Raw genomic sequence first — 21,348 nt, 5'->3', positions numbered from 1 at the left:
TTGCAGTAGTTAAGTAACAACTTTGTTTTTGTTTGTTCTTTTAATTTGAAATAATAACGGCTAGAAATTGGACAACAGTATTATTCTGTCTTATTTTCGGCAACTTATAAAAAAATATTATTTAATAAAAAAAAATATGTTACTGATCGAAATACGACACAGAATTTAAATTAAAACCCCAGTAGGGTAAGAAATTATTCTATTTTTTTATGTAAATTAAAAATTCAATTTCATAGTGCCAGTTGAATAAAAAACTTGTTCGTTTAACTTTATTGAATCGTGTTTAGTTTTGATGTAACACATGTAAGTAATCATTTAAAAAATGTCTAAACAAAACGCCTACCCTAGGCATGAGAAGTGATATGAATATACATTCATATATACTGGTCTAATAGCCTGTTACTATGAAGGTCAGGCGGTAATACTTGCAATCTAACAGTGCTCTACTGTCAGTGTAGAAGTATTTTTTATCTTTTATAAGTGTTTTTACTTATTTGTTTATACCGCAGATTTTGTTTAAATATTTAACCAGTGAATACTTGAAATCAGTTTATAGCAGGATAAAAATATCTTTCAAATAGTTACCCGAGTATTTTTAGGCTATTCTACAACCGATAGGGCTTTGATAAATCTATAAGTTATTTGATTTTACGATAAACGACGACTACTGTATGTATTATTTTATTATTACTATTAATACAATTTTTTTTTTTTTAATTAAAAAGTAATTTTATAATAGCTTTTGTTAAAAAACATAATTTAATTAAAAAATATATTATCTCCATAGAAGAAATTTTTTTTTAAATTCATGAAATACCTTGGATTTCCTGAATTAAATTACCATTAAAATTATTTCCAAAATTTAACTGAGAGCTGAAGTAGACATGCAAAACAATAAATTATAAATTTAGTAATTAATCATTTCAAGTTCCAGATGTATTTTGATGCTTTAGGTAAATCTTGAAGGAGGGAATTATGTGTAAGATTTGGTAAACTGTAATTAAACTGCTGGAGATGACAATGTAAACATCAGATTACATGGTCATTATCATCGTAATTATAAGAATTTTTTATGATTTCAACAACTTTTCATGTTCTCCAAAAAATAAATGATAAAAATTTTAAGAAAAAATTAACTCAAGACATCTTGTAAGTTTTACTCTTAATAACAAAAAAAAATTTCACCAGGCAAAAATTTCAGTGACAGTAAAGTATACAGGATTTGTGAGACAAAAAACCAACTGATAAGGGAGAAATCTGTGAGGAAGAACGAGAGAGATCAACATTAAAACTAAATATCCTTTGAAAAACATATGTTTTTAAAGAAAGTTTAACAATCATGTACGGTCAGTAAAATGGTACATATTGACATACTATCAATATAATTGTTCTATTTTCTAAAATTATGTCAAATCAATTTTTTTATTATATACACTTTTTGCAGTTTTTTCAATCAAAATTTTGCAAGAGTCATGTTGTTTGCTTCGCTATTTTGTTTCCTCATTGCATTTTATGATAATGAAATGTATAATCAGAAAGTTTTCAAATAGATTCTTCTTCTACTCGTGAAAAAGTTTTGGAAATACTGGTTTGTTTTCAGGCAGGATTCAGGCAGATTGAGTCACAGACTGACAGTGTACTTTTTATAACCATATAAATAAAAATAAAATCTTTCTTATGCATCTTCTTTTAGTTGGTCATTAAATTTTATTGTGACTAAATTTTTTAATTCTACTTCTAAAAAAATCCTTTTAAAATATTTTGTATATGTTATAACTGAATATTGGGACTGATGAATGTACGACTTGTATTTCTTACAAAATGGGAAACCCTTAACCAATCATACAAAAACATTTTATAATTCTTTTAATATTTTCTAAATGTTGGAACTGGTAACATAATTTTTCATTTATCAGTTCTCCAAAAAGCAGATAAAATTCAAATATTTTAAGAAAAAATAATTTCAATACATCTGAACAACTAGAAAAATTTTGGAAAGAGCAAAAGAAAGTAGGGAGGAACAAGGGATTTGTGTCATCAATTAGCATCTAACATGATTTTTTGGAATGAAAAGGTCAGTGGTCAAAATCAAAGACTCATACTGCCGATAAATGAATTATTGCATGTGTATGTAAGGAAATTTTAACAACACAGTAAAAAGGTCAATAATACTTACGTAATGATATCGTATATAATAATTTTATTTTCTAATTAAGGTTTGTACGATTTTGTTCTGGATATACTTTCACTGTGCTTTCAGCTGTTCATTCAAAATTTTGCTGTAGTTATGCTTAGTTGACATTTTCTTCTTTCTCAGCACATTTTGTAATAGTAAAATCTAAAGCATTCCCAGATACATTTTGTTTATTGCTGAAAATAATTTGAATATATTGGTTGGTTATAATGCTTACAGCAACACTTCAGATAGGCAGTTTCAATATCAGATTGTCACTGCATTTTATACAATTTTACCAACCAAGATGAAATCATATTAACCTTTTTTTTAACTAGTTATTAAATTATAGTATGTTACTTAATCAGTCTGCTAGAAAAAAATATTTCTGTAGGTATTATGACTGGATTTTGGGACTGGAGAATGTATGACTTGTATTTGCTTGGCCTACCAGCAATTCTTTTCATTCTTATATACGTATATTTAGACAGGACATACAGTTACTGGACAAGAAGAGAAGTCCCACAAGTAAATCCTACATCATACATTTATGGAAATGTCAAAGACATGTTTTATGGAAAAGAATTTGGTGGGTTTGGCTACCAAAAAATTTACAAGTAAGTAAATATTTAATAATAAAGTAATAGTTTTACAGTTTTATTTGTATAAGTATCAAATACGTTGAATCAGCAAATTTTGTATTAGCATTAATTATGGCAACAGTTTTATATAAATATTATGTTAATATTTCATGAATAAATTTTCCACCTACTTCTTGAAGACAGTTAGCTACTCTTAAATGAATTACATATATTGTCTGATTCCAGTCAAGTTCATTTTTAATTGTTTTATTTTCATTCTCCTTTCTTTTTCGTAGCTTTCCTTTATATAAAATGTTTTTTATACTTCCTTCATAAGATGAAAATATAATATTTATTCATGTTACAGAATATGATACACTAATTTATCATTAAAATATATATTTCTACACAGTTAATTTATATATTATAGTTTATCAGAAATCTGTTTACTATTATCTGTTTACTGTTATCTGTTACTGTTTACTGTTATTAAATCTGTTTACTGTTATCTGTTTACTATTATGACAATTACAGGCCAAAGTATATGTAGCACTGAGCAATGTTTAAAAAATGTTTTTTACTGCCACTGACAGTTTTACAGTATAATTACTGTTGATATCACTGTAATAATAATCATTCATTAGTAGATATTTATTACTTTTTATTTTTCTTCTTCCCTTGTCTAGAATTCTGGGTCATGGATGTCTGAAAAATGGATTATAGATTGTGCCACCTAATTCTATCTTTTCTCCATCTTGCCTTTCCATGTCTAAACTGTTAAACTTTAACATCCTTAAATTTATCAAGCTGCCTTATCTTCCCATTTAATACCAGTTTAACATTTCCATTCCTGGTTTTTCTTCCTACATTCTCTAAACATGATAATTTATTATTGCATCCCCACAGTTAATTATATTTCAGTTTTACTTTTTTCTAACTTCCTACAATTGTTGCTGCTTATTCAAATGAAAATATGTTTTAATTATTACTTCACCATAGGTTCAATTAAATTATAAGTTAAATTATTAAACCCACTTGGTTGATCTAGTGGTGAACGCGTCTGCAAATCAGCTGATTTTGAAGTCGAGAGTTCTGAGGTTCAAATCATAGTAAAGGCAGTTATTTTTATACAGATTTGAATACTGGATCGTGGATACGGTGTCCTTTGGTGGGTGGGTTTCAATTAACCACACATCTCAGGAATGGTCAACCGGAGACTGTACAAGACTACACTTCATTTACACTCATACATATCACCCTCCGAAATAATACCTTACATGGTTCCAGAGGTTAAACAGAAAAAGAAAGAAGTTAAATTATTAGGTTCAATAATTATTCTCCATTCTTCTGTACCTCATCATCTCTTACAATACTGCACTACAAAAATTTACTTCAGTTATCAAGGATTATCTTTTTATTACTTTTTTCAAATCTCATGGTTCCACTCCAGAAAACAAGTGCTTTATATATTCTCTACTTAGTACCTTTCAATATTCCTCTATCCCATATCATCATATTCAATGTTTTCATTACATTTTTTCGTTTATTAGTTTTTCTGTGACTTCGTTCTTCTTAATGTTCTCAAACTTACTGAATCACAACCGTAAATATTTCTACCGTTCAAATCCAGGTATTGGTTCTCTTCCGCCATTAATAAATTTTCAGGCCAGTATTAATTCTTTTAAGCTTTCTTATCTTGTAACTTAAATCATCATTATTTAACAACTATATATCTATTACGTTTGTATTAGATGGGCATTCGTGAAGAATGTCACCAAAATTTCCATAATTCTGCATTCTTGTTAGTACTTCAATAAAAATGTCCAAAATAACCTCGCTGTGGTCTCAAATTACAAAAAAAGCATTTTATTTCCAACTTTAATGTACACCATGTAATCATTGCAAATATCCCTGAAAGCAGCAATGAAGACTAGATGAATAACCAGCCAGTGTTACCAACTCTCCTAATATGACTTGTAGATATTATCCATGATTTTTTTCCAAATCAATCAACATTCACTTCTTTCTCAGTTTCTATAACAATTATATTAGTGAAAATATGATTTATTCTCTGTTGCTTCTTTCCATTTTAAATCCAGCTGACCCTGCCTTTTATTTGTGTACAATATTCCTCTGCACAAGATTCTTAAGAATACTTGGACACAATATCCCAGTAAAAAGACTATCAACCTTATACAGTTCCTTATTCATGATTGAGTTAATACATCCCTTAGGTTGATACTTCCTCCATTCCTTAAATTCTGTTTTGCCATTTATAAACCTTTCAGACAAATTTTTAACATACCTAACAACTAATCAGATCCTTTCTTCACAAGTTTTGCACACACTGTTCCATATCATAGCAAAATTCCTAATCTTGTCTTGTTCACTAAAAAATTCAATTTCCTGTAAATTCCATCACACATATTACTTACTGTTATCACCTAGCTAAATTAATTAACTAACCCTCTCCATTTATTGCCTTCTATCTTTCAAAAAAAAAATTAAATACTTATTTTACTGCCCCTTCTTAATAGTTTGCTCCATATATGCAATTTTGAATGATGTCTACTGCCTGTAATGTCCTTCACTGCTTCACAGCCTTCTTGTACTTGCTTCATAGACAATTCTTTTCAGAACTTAAGAGACCAGACCTCTTGATATTCATTACATCCAGTTATCCTCTTTGGTCTTTTTGTTTAATCAGGAGTTCTATCATCAGACCGGTTATGTTTCTAATCTCTTCAAAAGTCCACCTTGGGCTAAACTTGGGCCACCAGAGGAAGTCATACTTTTCCTTCTTTCCACTTTTCATTCCATTCCCTAGAAATAATATTGATCAAAAAAGGAAAGGAATGAGGAAAAACAATTCCTTAGAAAATACAGCTGTAGTTTTACATTGCTTTCAGCTATTCAAAATAGGTACTTCATAGACTTCCACATCGGTAATTCCTTAGACTTACTTCTGAAGACTTGTTTCAGAATGCATTAAATTTGTGACATTTTCTTTTAACTCAATTAAAGCCTTCATCTGTTTAACAGAAAAACATTAAATTTCTATAATTCAAAATTTCTTCATTTTCATGCTTTATATCCTACCAAATATGTCCATCTCCATATACATTATTAGATAGTTTAGTAAGATGGTTTACATGTTGATGAGGAGCCATTTCATAACAAACTCCTAATCTACTGGCCAGGTATTTTTATATCAATGTTTTTCTAGCTTTGGGTAGTGCAATGTGTAACTTACATTATTGCCTGTTGGATCACTGGATAAATTCAATTTTTCTCTGACCAATCATGACTGACAGGCATTCTACTATCCAACAACCAGATAAGCACTTTGTAGGAGCTACAGACACCCTCAGAAACAATTATTTTTAAATTAATAAAAAGCATAAAAATGCTTTTCTAGTTTATCAGTGATTTTATGCTTTCACCATAATTACAATTTTGAAACTGAAGTGTACAGCAGTTATATAAAAATCTAAAAAGTCCTTTTAATGCTCTAAATTTATATTAAGTATTTCAGTTTGATGGAACTGCTATGATAAAAGATTATGGCAAGATGTAGTAGATACTGAATAACTATAATATAATATATCTTTATGTAGTGCTTTCTATATAAGCAACTTAATAAATACTGCATAGAGAATAATAGAAAAAAATTGATACATATTTAATAATTTATTAATAAATCATATTATTAATCTATTATTAATTATTTAATAATTAATTTATTTATATCTTTAGCTCATGCTCACTCTATGCATAGTTTTTCTTACTCAAGATCTGATTAGTTTTTGATCCAATGACCTTGACCATAAGTTCTGTCTCGCACACTAATTCTATACCAGTTGTATGTAACTGTTGTAATTGTATGTATGTATGTTTCATAGATTATCATACATTAGAGTATGATATTCACTATCTGTTACGATTGTTAAGTGTAACTTATTCATGTAAATGGATGAATATTATTAGCATTCCCTACTATGCATTAATGATGACTCGACCCAAAATTGTACAAATTATTCAAGAAAGTAAATTATTATTTTAATTTTAAAAAAGATTTTACAAAATGGTTTTACAAATAAATATTTGAAATATACTATTATATAAATATTTACTTTTACATGGAAATATGCTTCCAAGATAGAAATTATAGTTTCAGAAAATACAAGAAACACTAACAGAAAAAAGTCAGAAAAAATAATAACAGATCACATCACACATTAAGAAACATTTATAAAAGACTGTTAACATTTTCAGACTTTCACTCAAAATAAATTAATCACGAAAATGAAAATATAAGTACATACTTCATACTTACACTATCAGACTGTTTTTGCTAGATAAATTAATTCACCGCATATGCCACATGCTTGTAGCATGTGGCATATGTCTGATGGTTCCCATGCTTGTATATAGGAATATGAAAATGAAAATTTTGTAGTACAAAAAATGCTATCCAGACCAGGATTCAAACCAGCAACCTCTGGATGAAAGGCCAATGTGCTACCACTCCGCCATGGATATCGGCACATCCTTTTAATTATATAATATTATAAATTATTATCATATTTTATTAATATTATTAAATTATTATTTAACTGTAATATAAATGACCACCTACTAGTAAAATTTCTCCTCATGAATTAATTAAAGTATGATATTTTTAACCTGTATTACTAATTAAATACTATTAAGGACTAATAGTAACTGGGATTAAATTCGAATTTAATAGTAACAGGATATGTGCATTCTAGTAATAATCTATCATTACTTGTTATAACTATCCTTTTTTTTAAATAAAGATCATTAATTATACTATTTTTATTTTGTTAATTTTTAGTGAGTTAAAAGGTCATCCTATTGGTGGATTTTATGAATTTATAAATCCAGTACTGATGGTTCGCGATCCTGATCTAATACAAACCATCTTGGTTGAAAAGTTTAAGTATTTTCAAGATAATAAATTCCGTTATGAAGTAAATAATCCTGATGACAGTTCAAGATATCATCCGTTTCTGCTAACAGGATCTAAGTAAGTTTTAAATTATCATAAAAATAACACAATATAAATTTTCTTAGTTTGTCTTCAATATGTGGGAAATGGTAAAATGCATCCTCTAACTAACAATTTATTATATTAGGAATATGTTGAAAATACCAGTTGCTTGTAGAATGTGCAAGGATAACTCACAGAAGAAGGCCTTTTCTTATAGCAAAGATCTGATTGAATAAATCTTAAAATAATTTTTCTTACTCTTTTAAACTCAGTTTCAATTCTCTGAAGATCCCTGGATTTTACCAGTAATTGGAATTGCTAACAGTGAGAATATGGATTCATAAAAATAACATTCATTTAACCTTAAATGTGTTAGATGACAAATATTAAGATGCATTAATCAATATTAATATAATTATATGAATTAATTTCCTAACATGAAATATAAGTCACTACCAAAATCACTGTCCATTTCCAAGGAAACAAGCATCTCTTGTCAGTATACTTAGGAAAAGTGTGCCCCTTTCGTTAACCTCTCTTGAAAGCCCTCAATGGGGAGTCTAACTCTAAGACTTTCGGGATTGGTGTCCCCCACAGCCATAGTCTGCATTTTTCCCCAATACACATTGAACTGCAGAACGTTTTACATAGTACACAGACACACTATACCAAAACCTCTACACAAATTATAACATATACCTTTACACAGCAACACAACAACATATTATAATCTCTTCTTACACTTACACTCAGTGATGTTACGACACCTTATGAAATGCAACTGTAACTCAAGATGGAAGCAGCTCTACATAGTGAGTCTCAAATGATGTCCTCTGGGTATCTGGGTGAACCCAGCTGTATGAAGCTCCTAGCTCCAGTACCCACACACTCTGCTGGAGTAGTCCATTATATGGAGTAGTCGCCAGTACTTGTGGAAACCATATGTCAGTCCAAATAAATATTCCTTCAGCGGTTGTTGGTCCATTTAAAAAACATACAAACCCGGGAGTTATAAGAGACTTCACTGACTTTGTCAGCTAACTATATACAGAAAGATGGAATGATATTGGAGCCCCATAAGACACTGAATTTCACCAAAGTTCTTTTGCTGTAACTTGGCTGATGCAGAGTTACCTGAAATTGCAAAAAGTTGTCACTACAGCCAGTCATGTCGTGTAAAGAATTATGAGAAAGGAGAATAGTGTTGATGTACCAAACATCTTCGCTAATTCTTTCAAGTTTTTTCAAGTCTGACCATTCCTGATAGAATAAGAATTGTTTACCTTTCTATCTGTGTGCAACCATATATACCTAACCCCAGACGCTGCTTCCAATGTCAGGGTTTTGGACACAACAAAGATGGTTTCACAACCAAGATGGTTGTGATGGTCACGAAGATGGTTTCACGTGCTGAAAAAAAAAAATGTATAAATTGTAAAAGTCTACACTCAGCAAGGTCTCAAGAAGCCCCATTTATAAAGAAAAATTTTATTTTGAAGATCTGTACTGAACAGAAACTGTGTCCATTCTTGTGGCTCATCGAGAATATAGAAAATTCCTCAGCATGAGGAATACTGTACAACCTAGTGTTAGTTCTGTTCAGGTGCTCTCTAGCAATATACAAAAAGAGTACAAATGCAAATTTTACAAAGAATTGACCAAAGTTTTAGCTTTATCAGATGAAGTTTGTTTTAACAGACCAAGTTTCATTATCAGATGAAGCTTCATCAGACCAAGTAAAGTCCTTCATGGCTGCAACTACAGCATTGAACATTGTCAAGAAGATAACTTCTGCTAGAAAGATCGATAGTGGTTTACCTAAAATTATTTCAGTACACAATCACATAAAGTTCTTGCTGCACTGAACATGCAGCAAGTTACCAAGATTCCTCTGATGGGATCTATTAAAACTTCATTGCCTGGTACAGTAACTCCATCCTCTCAGGCTTACAAATCCCCATCACCATTTCAAGGTCTCTATAGAATGGTGGCGGATGAAGTGCTCAAAGAAACAAAGCACTTCATAAAGGTTATAAAATCCAAAAAGAAAAACCGGATAATAACATATTTGACAAGTAATCTGCACGAAGAAGTTATAACAATAAAATTCTTATGGGTACAAATATTATTTAGTGGAATGTTTGTGGTTTCATCAAAATCCTTTAATACTGTGTCTATGCAGGAAACTCACCTTCGTCCTCAGATGATATCTTTTCACGGTTACATCTGTGAAAAATGCGACCATCAAAGTGAGGGCAGAGGACGTGAAAGTGTGGCTGTTTTCCTAACAAAAGTCGTATTAGCCACGCGCATTCCGCTGCTACAAACTACAGTCTTGGCGCCTTTTAAAATTAATATCTGCAACTTACATCTTCCGCCACATTCCGATATCAGTAAGGAAGATCTGTCCAAGTCCGTTTTCACAAATTCCTTTATCCTGCCTAATAACTGGCAATTTCAACGGCCATCACTATTCATGTGGTACATCATCATGTTCTTCCCGAGGCACTATAGTTGAACAACTGACATAGAACTTAGATCTCTGCTTATTGAACGATGGGTCGTTCTCGTTTATGTCATCATCATCAGGTACATTTTACTGAATCGATCTGTCCTTGTGTTCAGTATCGTACTCCCACGTCTTTCCTAGCGCGTTTCCAAAAACTTCTTTGGAAGCGATCCTAGTACACTGTTGTTATCTTAGTCGGTAATAGTGATTTGCTTCAGAGTTAGCCACGCAGATGGGGTTCAGAAAACGGAATGGATTGATACAAGGATTTTTTTGGCCAATACAAGAATGGTAGCGCAATCCACCAACTTGTCTAGTTTACACACCCAATAATCGATAACGCAAATGAATTTATCTAACTTCTAGAAAGCCAAGGTGGCCTACTGTTTCTTGATATGACGAATACTGTACGATTGCAATATGGGATCGTCGCAGGGCTTTATATAATTTCAATCGAAGACGTACAACAGAGATTCTCTAGGCCTCCACAATGCGAGGGTTGTATGCTTTCGAGTGCTTCGGTGTGCTAAACGGAAATGCTAAACTTCTGGTCTCTTTTCACGAACAGAGATTGCGTTGCATAAGTCTTTTTCAGTGCTATTTTTAAGCTGGTAGTCGAGTGTGTACCTTCCCAGATTCACAACCTTACTGTCTGAGAACTGTTACAACGGTTTTACGCCCTTACTGTTTAGAAGATTCATACTCTATCAGCGAGGATTCAGGGGATTTGGTGCACGATTTGTTCGAGCAACCGCCTCATCGCAGCGAAAAGAGTGGCAACGTCTCCTGGTCGCAAGTCCCTGTTACGAGCAAAGGGGCCTTTACCCTTAGTCCTGCCCGCGCTCTTTTAGCGGTTACAGCGAGGGCCGTAATCTGCAACTGTGTGTTGATCTTTAATTTCACACATTTGATCCAGTAGCGGCGAAGAGGTTCAATGAGTGACAAGCGAATACAGAAGGTCTCCAGCTGCCCATGGCTCGCTGCGGGTAGTCGTCACCCTTGTGAGCTTGTGCCCAACATCTTAGTAGAAAAAATACAGCGAGCATTTTGTATTCTTATACCGTTAGGTCAGGACATGTTAGTGAGGTAGGTAAAAAGCCTAGCCGGAGCCTTATCCTTCGACCTCCTCGAACACTGGACTGACAACGATAGTTCAGAGGTAGATATAGGGGTGACCACCCGGGAGGGTATGAACCCACTTATTGAAGAGTTTTTGCAAGCCGGGGGCAGGCCAGGCAGCTCTGCTCCTTTGGCCCGTGATGTTTTGGCAGAACTGGGTGGCTTGTCTTCCTATTTAGCACACCCCAAGTGTACTAGTGCTACCTCGAAAAGATTATTGCCCCGACTCGAATTCTTCCGAGCGGCTTTTACAGCTCTCGTCGAGGGATTCGAAAATCTTGCCTCACGGCCTGAAGTAACTGTAGCTGAGAAACCGGACCGGCCCCAATGCAACCGCGTAGGTATGCTGAGGTGGTCAGGGGCAGACATGGAACCAGCCAGTCCTCTAAGAAACCTGAGGTTGCGTTTGTTAATAGAGCGGAGGGATCCACTGTGTCCAGCAGTCACCTGAAGAAAGACCTCCAAGTTGCCCTTCGGGGTGACCGGAAAGGTCTTAAAATTACGAACATTAAAGAGACCGGCAAGGGATTAGTTGTGGTAGCGGATGATACGGAGACCATTCAGGCAATTAGAGGTTCCGCAGCGGTTAAGCGATTGAATGAGAAAATAGACCCGAAAAGAACGCGTAAGCCTCGTATTATAGTCTATGATATTGACCGTAACCTGACCGACGAAGATGTCTTGTCCCTCATTAGGGAGCAGAACACTGATTGAAGCCGCCTTCCGGTAGGACTGCAGTTGTTATTTAAAACAGGTAGGCATGATACCCAGAAATATCACGGAGTCTTCGAGGTAGGTTCTGGTCTCTTTCAAAAATTTACGTCTGCGGGCAGACTGTTTATCAATTTAGGTTCTTGCCGAGTAAAAGAGTAGGTGGAAGGCCAAAATTTTTCAATTGCTGCAGATATGGTCACAGGGCTAAATTTTGTAAGTTTACTTTGGTGTGTGCCCATTGTGGCGAAGAGAGCCACAAGCGTGACGATTGTTCGCATAGGTCCGATGCTCCGGCCTGTGCTAACTGTAAAAGGTTGCACAAAAACCATGAGCACCCAGTTGTTAGTAAGGAATGTGGCTGTTACGTAAGGACCGTTACGCTATACTTTAATTCCCTAGATGGTTAGGTTCGGTCAACTAAATACCCAGGTTGCTTATGTAGTCCAGGTTGAGTTAGATGAAATTGTAGAGAGACAGAGCCTCTATGCTGTCCTTCTGCAGCACCCATATGTAATTAGGGGTGATCTGCCAGGCTTTCACAGCTGGAAAACGTTTTGTGTAGGGCATACCTGTATGTTTGCGATTCTGAGCGAAAAGTCGCTTGATAGAGTCTTTATACGGTAAGTTTCTGAGGGGCATCATGTTGTGGTCGGACTTCGCGGACAGAACCTTACAGTTGTTGTCTCATATTTCCAATACAATCCCACTGAGGAACACCTAGCGAGATGGGATAGGATCCTTCGTATTGTGGGCAATGGTCCAACCCTTATTGGTGCCGATGTTAATGTGAAGTCGCTTTTCTGGCACAGTGGAATCACTGATCATGGCAGTGGCTTAATTGACATTTTCATCGCGCAGCACAATTTTGAGGTCTTTAATGTTGCAGACCAGTTGGCCAATTACGTCGGTACGGTTAACAAACAAAGGGCCTTTTCAGGTACAAATATTGACATCACCATTGATAGGGACATCCCAGGCAGGGTCCTTGACTGGTCTGTGGTTGACGATTTTTCTAGCGATCATCGGTTGATACTTTTTGAAATAGCGGATGAGCTGCATGATGGTCATGAGGGACACTTTCATGTTTACCGGGGGAGCTTCCTGCATAGGAGGGCGGACTGGCCGAAATTCTCCTCTTTGTTGGAGTCCAGACTGGAGACTTTTTCTCGAGACCTAGACGGCTTTCCAATAGATGTCCTGGCACAAAATTTCACCTCTGCGGTGGTGGCGGCGGCTGAAGCCGCCATTCCTAGACGCACTGGCCGGGGACGTATACCTGGTTGTAGTCTCGGAATCTGACAGTAATGAAGCAGTCTGTGAACCGACTCAGAAGGGCTGCGCAAAGAGAGGGTGATCCCGTTCGGCGTGCGACACTAACTGCAGATTACCGCAGAGCGAGCGCTAGGTACTTTCATAACATTGGGTCCTCCAAGCGTAATTCCTGGCGCTTCTGTAGGTCTGCAGAGGGAGTTTAATCGAAGTACTCGATCGTGGTAGGATCCCGGGTGGCTAGGGTTCCGGTTTAAGCATTGGATTGGTTGGAGATAGGCGCATTGGATTGGTTGGAGATAGGCGCATTGGCATCGGGCCACGGTTATATTGTATTGTTTGCGATTCGCTTTGGGACTTCCGCTGGTTGGGTGGCCGCGCCGCTGGGGTATGTTAACTACCACCGGCGGCTTCTCTCCGCCGGTGGCGGTCGTGATCGTGACTTGGTAATGCCACGCGAGACACCATTTTGGAACCGGGTTGGGGTGCGGGGTTTGTCCCCGGCTCCTGCGCGGACCGGAATTTGGTTGCGTTCCCCTTGTTAGGTGACCTAAATTGGTCGAGTTAATTGGGTGTAGGTCTGAATTTCTATGTTGCATAAGACATAATTTTGATTGGTATGAGTGTAGCACTGATTTAATTTTAAACTCGTTCGTTTTCTGAGGCATTCACAGTCACGAACGGTGCTGTCAAATCTTGACTAGGCGCGGGGTTCGCGCTTCCGCGGTTTCGCTCAGTTGTTCTGAGGGAATCACGTTAGGTTGGATGTAAAGATGTCTGTTTAAGGCCTATATGAAGGCGAAATTTGGTTTGTATTTTATTAATGCAAATGTTTGCTGAGGCATTTACATCGGTGGCATCCCGACCGAGGCCTGGCTGATGACTGTCAGATGTAATCAATTAGAGGGTATACAGACGACCTCCCGTAAAGCCCTTCAAGGCTTAGAACGAAGAGAGTGGTGTGGCGACCGGTAACGTCACAAGGTGGGTGTCTTCCCCCTACGGGATTGGGATGTACTAAACGGAAGTCATGGCTGAATTACGAGGCATATCTCTAAGTAAAGAGCGCTGGGAAATTTCTCTCTTTAAGATTGGCGAACCTGTGTTGATCATGACAACGCCAGTAATATTCACACTACATTATTGTCTGTGAGTTGCGTTGTAGTACCTTTAATTACATGCGAGTTATTACGTTATAAAACGAATAGGAAAATCGATTTTGCCGCCGACTGTGAAATAAGTGGTGTCATACATTTTTTAAGCCATCAAAACGTTAAGCCGGCTGAAATTCTGAGGCAGTTAATTGCTGTGTACGGTAATAATGTAATGAACGAAAGAATGGTGTGAAGGATTTAGAAATAACAGAATTAATGTGCACGATGAAGAACGTTCAGGAAGGCCCTCGATAATCACAGAGGACTTGAAACGCGTCGATGATGAAATCAGTAAAGATCGTCGCTCAAAGGTTTCCGACCTGGCCCTTCTTTTTCCTAATATTTCAAGAGCCATGTTATTTTTTCGCATTGTTCATGACCGTTTAGGCTTCAGAAAGTTTTGTACTCGTTGGGTGCCGCGCGTCTTAACAGAACGTCACAAAAAAAATCCGAATGGGATCTGCTTTGGAATTTTTGATGCGCTACACAGAAAAGGGTGATGAGTTCCTTAATTCAGTTGTTACCGGCGATGAAACACGGATTTCGTATTACACGCCAAAGAGAAAACGGCAGTCAAGTGAATGGCGTCATCCTCAATTACCAACCAGACCATCAAAAGTCAAGCCACAGCCATTTGGTCGTAAACTGATGGCCACAGTCCTTTGGGATCGGTTTGACATACTGCCAATTGATTTCATGCCACGTGAAACGAATATAAATGCACTTTAAATTCCGTTAAGTTATATAAATATAACTTTAATTAAATTCCGGCGCGAGATTCAAAATTGGCGACGTGGGTAGCTGACCGACGGCGTCGTCCTGCTGCACGGTAATGCACGTCCACATGTTGCGGGTCCAATATGTGATTTACTGACAACATTTAGATGGAAAATTTATTTTCACCTACTATATAATTCGGACTTTGCTCCTTCTCATTACTATTTATTTGGGAAATTGAAAGAATTTTTGAGTGGTAAGCAATTCGTGGGTAACGATGAACTGAAAAATGCTGTTAATCAGTGGCTAAATGGACCGGCGGCAGAAGAATACGATGTAGGTATATTGAAGCTGGTGTATCGTTACGATAAACGTCTTAATTTATGTGGCGATTATATAGAGAAGTAACATAAGGTATGCAGTTAAAAGAGAAATAAATACTATTTATAAACTTTTTAGAATAAATTTTTTTTACAACGAAACGGTCTTTACTTTAGAGATAATCTTTTGTATATCGATACCACTTCTTAGACAAGTCCATCATCGGTTGTGTAGAGAAAATTTCGGACCATGTCGATCGGAACAATCTTCACTGTCGATTGGCCTGAAAAGCAACAGCATCCTGTCACCGCCCCAATTATGTGGGCAACACTTCTGGAAACTAAGTCAGCTCACTTACATCGTCATACTGTCCTGAGTTTATGAGGTACAAGTTGAAGATAGAAATTATCCCGTTTGTTATAGAAGACACACGAAATGAATTAGATATTCCCTTTCCTTTTGATGAGCTAAGATGTGCCTTGAATAATTTCTATGATGAAGCCTCCCCCCGGAAATGATAATATCAGGCTCAGTATGTTACCTCAACTCCCGGATACTGCGTTACATCTTTTGCCCATCTATAATAAAATACTCTTTAACCAGGTTTTTCCAGTTTCTTGTTAGAAAATTTAGTAATTCCCATACTGAAACCTAGTAAAGATAAATCGTGCCCTTCAAGTTATCTTCCTACTGACCAGTACCCCGTGCAAGATGATAGAACGAATGGAAAATGGTGGTATCGTTTTGTGTGGTACCTTGAGGAACGTCCTATTACACCCGAACAGTACAGTTTTCGCCAAGGTAGATTATCTGTCGATCATGTAGTTGCCTTGGAATCTGACATTCTAAACGCCTTCCTACTCTGCCAACGCCTCGCTGATGTATTTTTGGATATGCAAAAGGCATACGACACGACTTGAGGAGAGAATTCTTAAAAACACTACATGAATGGGGTATGCAAGGCAATATCCTTGCATTTATCAGGGGTTTCCTAAGTAGTCGGTCCTTCCGAATTCGAGTTTGAACGACAGTATCCGAAAATGTTACACTGGAAAACGGAATACCACAGTGAAGTGTTTCTTGTTTGCCGTTGCCATAAGTACTACAACAAACTGTTACAAGTTGCCTACTACAACAAATTGTTTAATGTTATCTTAAAGTGTTGTGAAACCTTTTTTGTGTTCGTTATTCGTAGATGTTTTTTCAATTTACGTTGCATCTACAACTTCAGCTACTGCCGAGAGACTGCTCTAAAACACAATAATCCATTTAGAATCATGCTACAAAACGACGGATTCACGTTTTCATCGGAGAAAACGAGATGCATTTGCTTTTCATGCTTCAGAGAACATGTTGATCCTCAATTGTTTTTACACGGTGAACCAGTTAAACCACGCTGAAACTTCAAGCGTGCTACAAGAATTTAGAATTAGTTCTGTCTAAACTGAAATATTGCGATCATGAATGTTTAATATGTGGTGACCTAAACTAAGGCTTCTTCGGCAGGTACAACTAAGGCTTCTTGTGCGAACGGTACAACCAGGACAAGAAAGAACATTGCACCAGAAAAGAATGGCCATGTAACGTATTATTAGAACCTGGTAGCAAAAATGTAATACGGATAAGTCTGGTTGATCCACAGAAAGTCCTCTATCTTCTCTTCACATCAAACTGAAATTGATGAAACGATTTGTAAAGGCTCTTTCCGAAGGAGAGTGTTTTAAATACAAATGCCATAAGTTTTCTCAACTGTCAGAGCCAAAGTGAAAGAAGGCATTTTCACTGGTCCAGATATTCATAAACTTTTTAAAGTGAAATCTTTCAAACGAAAATGGAGGACATCGAAAAAGAAGCATGGAAAGCATTTAAAGAAGTCTTAAAGAAATTTCTTGGGAACAATAAGGTCCCAAATTTTAAGTGTATAGTGGAAAACATGCTAATGAAATTCCAAGACTTAGGTTGTCCGATGAGCTTTAAGGTACATTTACTGCATTCTCATATTGATTACTTCCCCAAAAATTTTGGTGCTGTAAGTGAAGAACAAGGTAAAAGATTTCACCAAGATAATAAAGGAAATGGACAAGATAATAAAGGAAATGGAACGCAGATATCAGGGAAGGTGGAATCTGAACATGATTGCAGACTACTGTTAGTGCATCAATAGAGACAATCTGCAAGCTTACTACAACAGAAAATGTGGCCTGAGAAGCACTGAAAGGAAAAGAAAAAGGCAGTACAAGTCTTCATAGAGGTAAAAAAATGTGCAAATATTTTAAGTCCTATTACTTTTTTTAAATAAAAGTTTTCCATGAAGAATACATATACAATATGCCATTTTTCCATTTTCTTTTTTTAGTATTGTGATAAATTCTTACATGATAGAAAAAAAATGGTGGCTATATTTGAAACCAGCACAAAAAATAATATAAAAATTAGTTATCAGATCACAAACAACTTTCAAATTCTTTAATTTTATTGACCTGTATAATTTATGTAGAAAATGTTGTAGGCAAAAACAATTTAGGAGAAAGAGCTACATTGATCTTTTTAACTAAATAAAGATTTTAATTGTGTGAATTTTGAACTTCTAAAAAACTATTTAAAAAATAAAAACCAGAAGCAGCTGGTTTTCTTTTAACTAGGTGAACTCTATCTTGCTTACATCATATCTACAAGAAAGAAAATGATGGATAGAGAAAAGACAAGAGATAAAGGAGTTGTTAGAAATTATCAGTCCTACCTTTTCAAAGAATTAGCTGGAGTTCACAAAGTTTAATACTACATGTACCTTTAGTTTTAATACATGTTAATAAGCTACCACTGGTGATTAAATAGTGTCGAGTGACATTTTATTCAAATGATGCAACACTTTTACTATCCAGTGCTAATCCAATTACATTAGAAATATTGTTAATATATCATTATATTAATAGATTAATAATTCTTGTATTAATAATACAAGAAAATAATATTAATGATATAATAAGTAATATTTAGTTCTCTTATGAATCTCTTTGTCTTGCAATTCCTGAATTATGTTAGTATAGTCTGTAGAAATGAGGTAACTTTTACCATACTTATTTATTATTCTTGGTAGATGAAAGAGAGGGGTTCACATATGGAAATGAACATTAGTTTTAACTCTATAATGCTTCTTAAAATAATACTAAAAAGTAATTTTTTTTTAATTTTAATAATTAAATTTTCTAGTTATTTTTTTACATAGTTGATGGCAATGAGTACATCATATGAAACCCTAATCTAATTACTATCTACACATACATCTTCTATCAGTTTTAAATAATATATTTTCATTTTATAAAGTAAATAGCTCCTTAAAAAGTAAAATCTACATACTCTTAAAGATAAAAATTATCTCTTAAAAATATTTTATATTATGTTTTTTTTTTTAGTTATTTATAAAATTATTACTATTACAATAATATTTAACTGCTATTTTGAGGTCATCTTTAATGTTTGTAAAAACGTTATTAACTATATTGTATATTATGTAACTAGTATAACTATATTAAGTATATTGTAGATTAATTTGTTACTATAGCTAAAAATTATTCAATGTTTTAGCTTTTGTTACTCAGAAATTTTTAAAAATTGTTATGGACAAAATAGTATCCTCACTAGGTTGTTACAACTTGAAACAGAAAGCTTACTATTATTAAACAACATATTATTTAATAAAGTAATTGAAATTGGAAGAAATCTATAAAACGTAAAACAAAAACGATATATTTCAGATGGAAGGAAATAAGATCAAAGGTTAATGCAGGCTTCACACCAAATAAATTAAGGAATTTGGAAGATATTGTTAAATCAATATATAAGGACTTATCCAAATATTTAGAAAAAAGAAATATGGAAAATATAGAGGTATAATTTAACACATTTTTTTTAAGTTTAATAGTTCATTTGAGTTCATTTGGTAAAATTAATTGCCAATTAATTCAATCACACTAACCTATAAATTATATATATATTTATATAAATTATATATATATATATATATAATTTATAGGTTATATACATAATTGTTTTATTGTTTAAGTTCAGTGAACAATTTCATATATTGCTTTAAAATTATCTAGTTCATTCAAAACATTGTTATCCTTGAAATATGTCAGATCACATCCATAGCCTAGTGAAATATGCTCATTATCAATGACTACCTTTTATAGTTGGGTATTTCGCTTAAAAGTTCATTCACTGTCTTTGACTTTAGATTAAAAACTGCTGTCTGCAGATCATTTCTGTTTTTATCAATTATTACTTTATCATAGAACAAGGAATTTGATATATATTCAGCCATCTGTACACCAGTGTATCTTCTCCTTCTACCCCCTATGAACCCAGGCATAGATATCAAAATGTGTGAAGACATGGTGCAACCCTTCTGTATCATCTTGTCAGTAAGAATGCCTGCAGTTGTTTATTATCTGCTTAAAAGATTATAAATTCATTATTGCTCACTATACTCCTCTCTCAACTGTATTAAAAGCTTTCTTAAATTTTGTAAAAGCAAGATAGGATTTTTCATTAAGCTCTCTTCTCTTCTTAACTTTCTGAAGTTGAAAAGCTTTTTTATAAAATATATTAAATTATTTATAAGTTCTTTTTTAGTATTATTATATATCTCTATATAGGTGTAACATATTAAGCTGTGTAACTTGTATAACAATTAATAAATATGAAATTACAGTCACTGATTAGCAAAACGTGATAAAACTTAAAATTTATTTAACAGTTTATTTTCAAATTAATGGAACTTTTCCAAAGACCCTTTAGCTTGTTTTTCAAGAGAATATCCAGTAATACTGTTGCTAACCCATTTAAAAAGACTTAAGGATATTATTTGATCTACTTATGGTGCCATAAGTAGATCAAATAATATCATTCAATATACAAGGTGTTTGTTGAATATGTAGCTTTTATCAAGTTTTTGCATATTTGTAAATTTCATATTGATGAAATATGAAATGAAAATAAATATCACTTATGACATACTGTTGAAAAGCTCTAATGAGAGCTTATTATTGCAGTTAGGAAAAATTCCAAAATCCACATTTTTTTTGGATTTTGGGCTTTTTTGGACACTTTTGATACAGTCAATTGCTATCAAAAGGGGAGATGCACAACTAGATGTTACAACAGTCCTAAATCCAAAACTTCAACATCCAACAGATAATCATTTTTGAGTTATGTACGTACATAAGTACAGACATCACACCAAAACAAGTCAAAATGGATACTGGGATGGACAAAATGAATATTTCTGTTTTAATCTGAAAACCAAAATTTTTCGCGATCACAATTCTTCCTTTACTTTACAAGGACGTAATAAAGAATTGTCAGCAGCTTAAATAATTTATCATTATAATTTTATTATTACTGTAGTAGTAAGTACTGCCTAGGACAGTTTAGGTAAATCACTATATTAAAATAGTGTTCATAAAAAAAAATTGTAATGCTCAATTGGCAGATACAGTTGAAACAGCCAAATAGTTGAATAATAGAAAATGTGTTTCTTATGTATTTAAATTATTTTAACTGAATTATCATCTATTTAGGTACATGAAGTGTCAGAAAAATTAATGTGTGAAATAGTAGCAAACTGGGGTTGGGGCATCTACGCAAATTCTTTTTCTGAAAATTCAGTAATTAAAAGTATTTTTGATAAACTACAATTTATAAATATTGCTTCACAGTATTTATTTAACCTTTGGATTCTTTGGCCAAAATTAGGTAACATAATAAACAAGAGG

The 21,348-nt window shown here is 34.1% G+C and overlaps 1 protein-coding gene across 5 annotated transcripts in view; it reads left to right on the top strand.

Annotated features, from left to right (window-relative positions):
- The window catches only part of LOC142320565 (cytochrome P450 9e2-like), a 37,119-nt gene that overhangs the window by 990 nt on the left and 14,781 nt on the right, over window positions 1–21,348 (top strand). For 2 of the 5 annotated variants that reach the window (XM_075358491.1, XM_075358493.1), the window contains exons 2-5: window positions 2,568–2,790; window positions 7,613–7,804; window positions 19,327–19,459; window positions 21,154–21,347. In XM_075358491.1, coding sequence (XP_075214606.1) covers window positions 2,573–2,790; window positions 7,613–7,804; window positions 19,327–19,459; window positions 21,154–21,347 — 737 coding nt within the window. In that variant the 5' untranslated portion in view covers window positions 2,568–2,572. Of the gene's footprint in view, window positions 1–406; window positions 670–1,324; window positions 1,347–2,567; window positions 2,791–7,612; window positions 7,805–19,326; window positions 19,460–21,153; window position 21,348 lie in introns of those variants that run through there. The other 3 variants (XM_075358490.1, XM_075358489.1, XM_075358494.1) reach the window with 3 other exon arrangements.

Source organism: Lycorma delicatula, chromosome 2 (assembly GCF_047948215.1).
Source record: "Lycorma delicatula isolate Av1 chromosome 2, ASM4794821v1, whole genome shotgun sequence".
NCBI classification, from domain to species: domain Eukaryota; kingdom Metazoa; phylum Arthropoda; class Insecta; order Hemiptera; family Fulgoridae; genus Lycorma; species Lycorma delicatula.
Note: the sequence above shows the minus strand (reverse complement) of the source record. Positions and strands in the feature narration are given on the sequence as shown.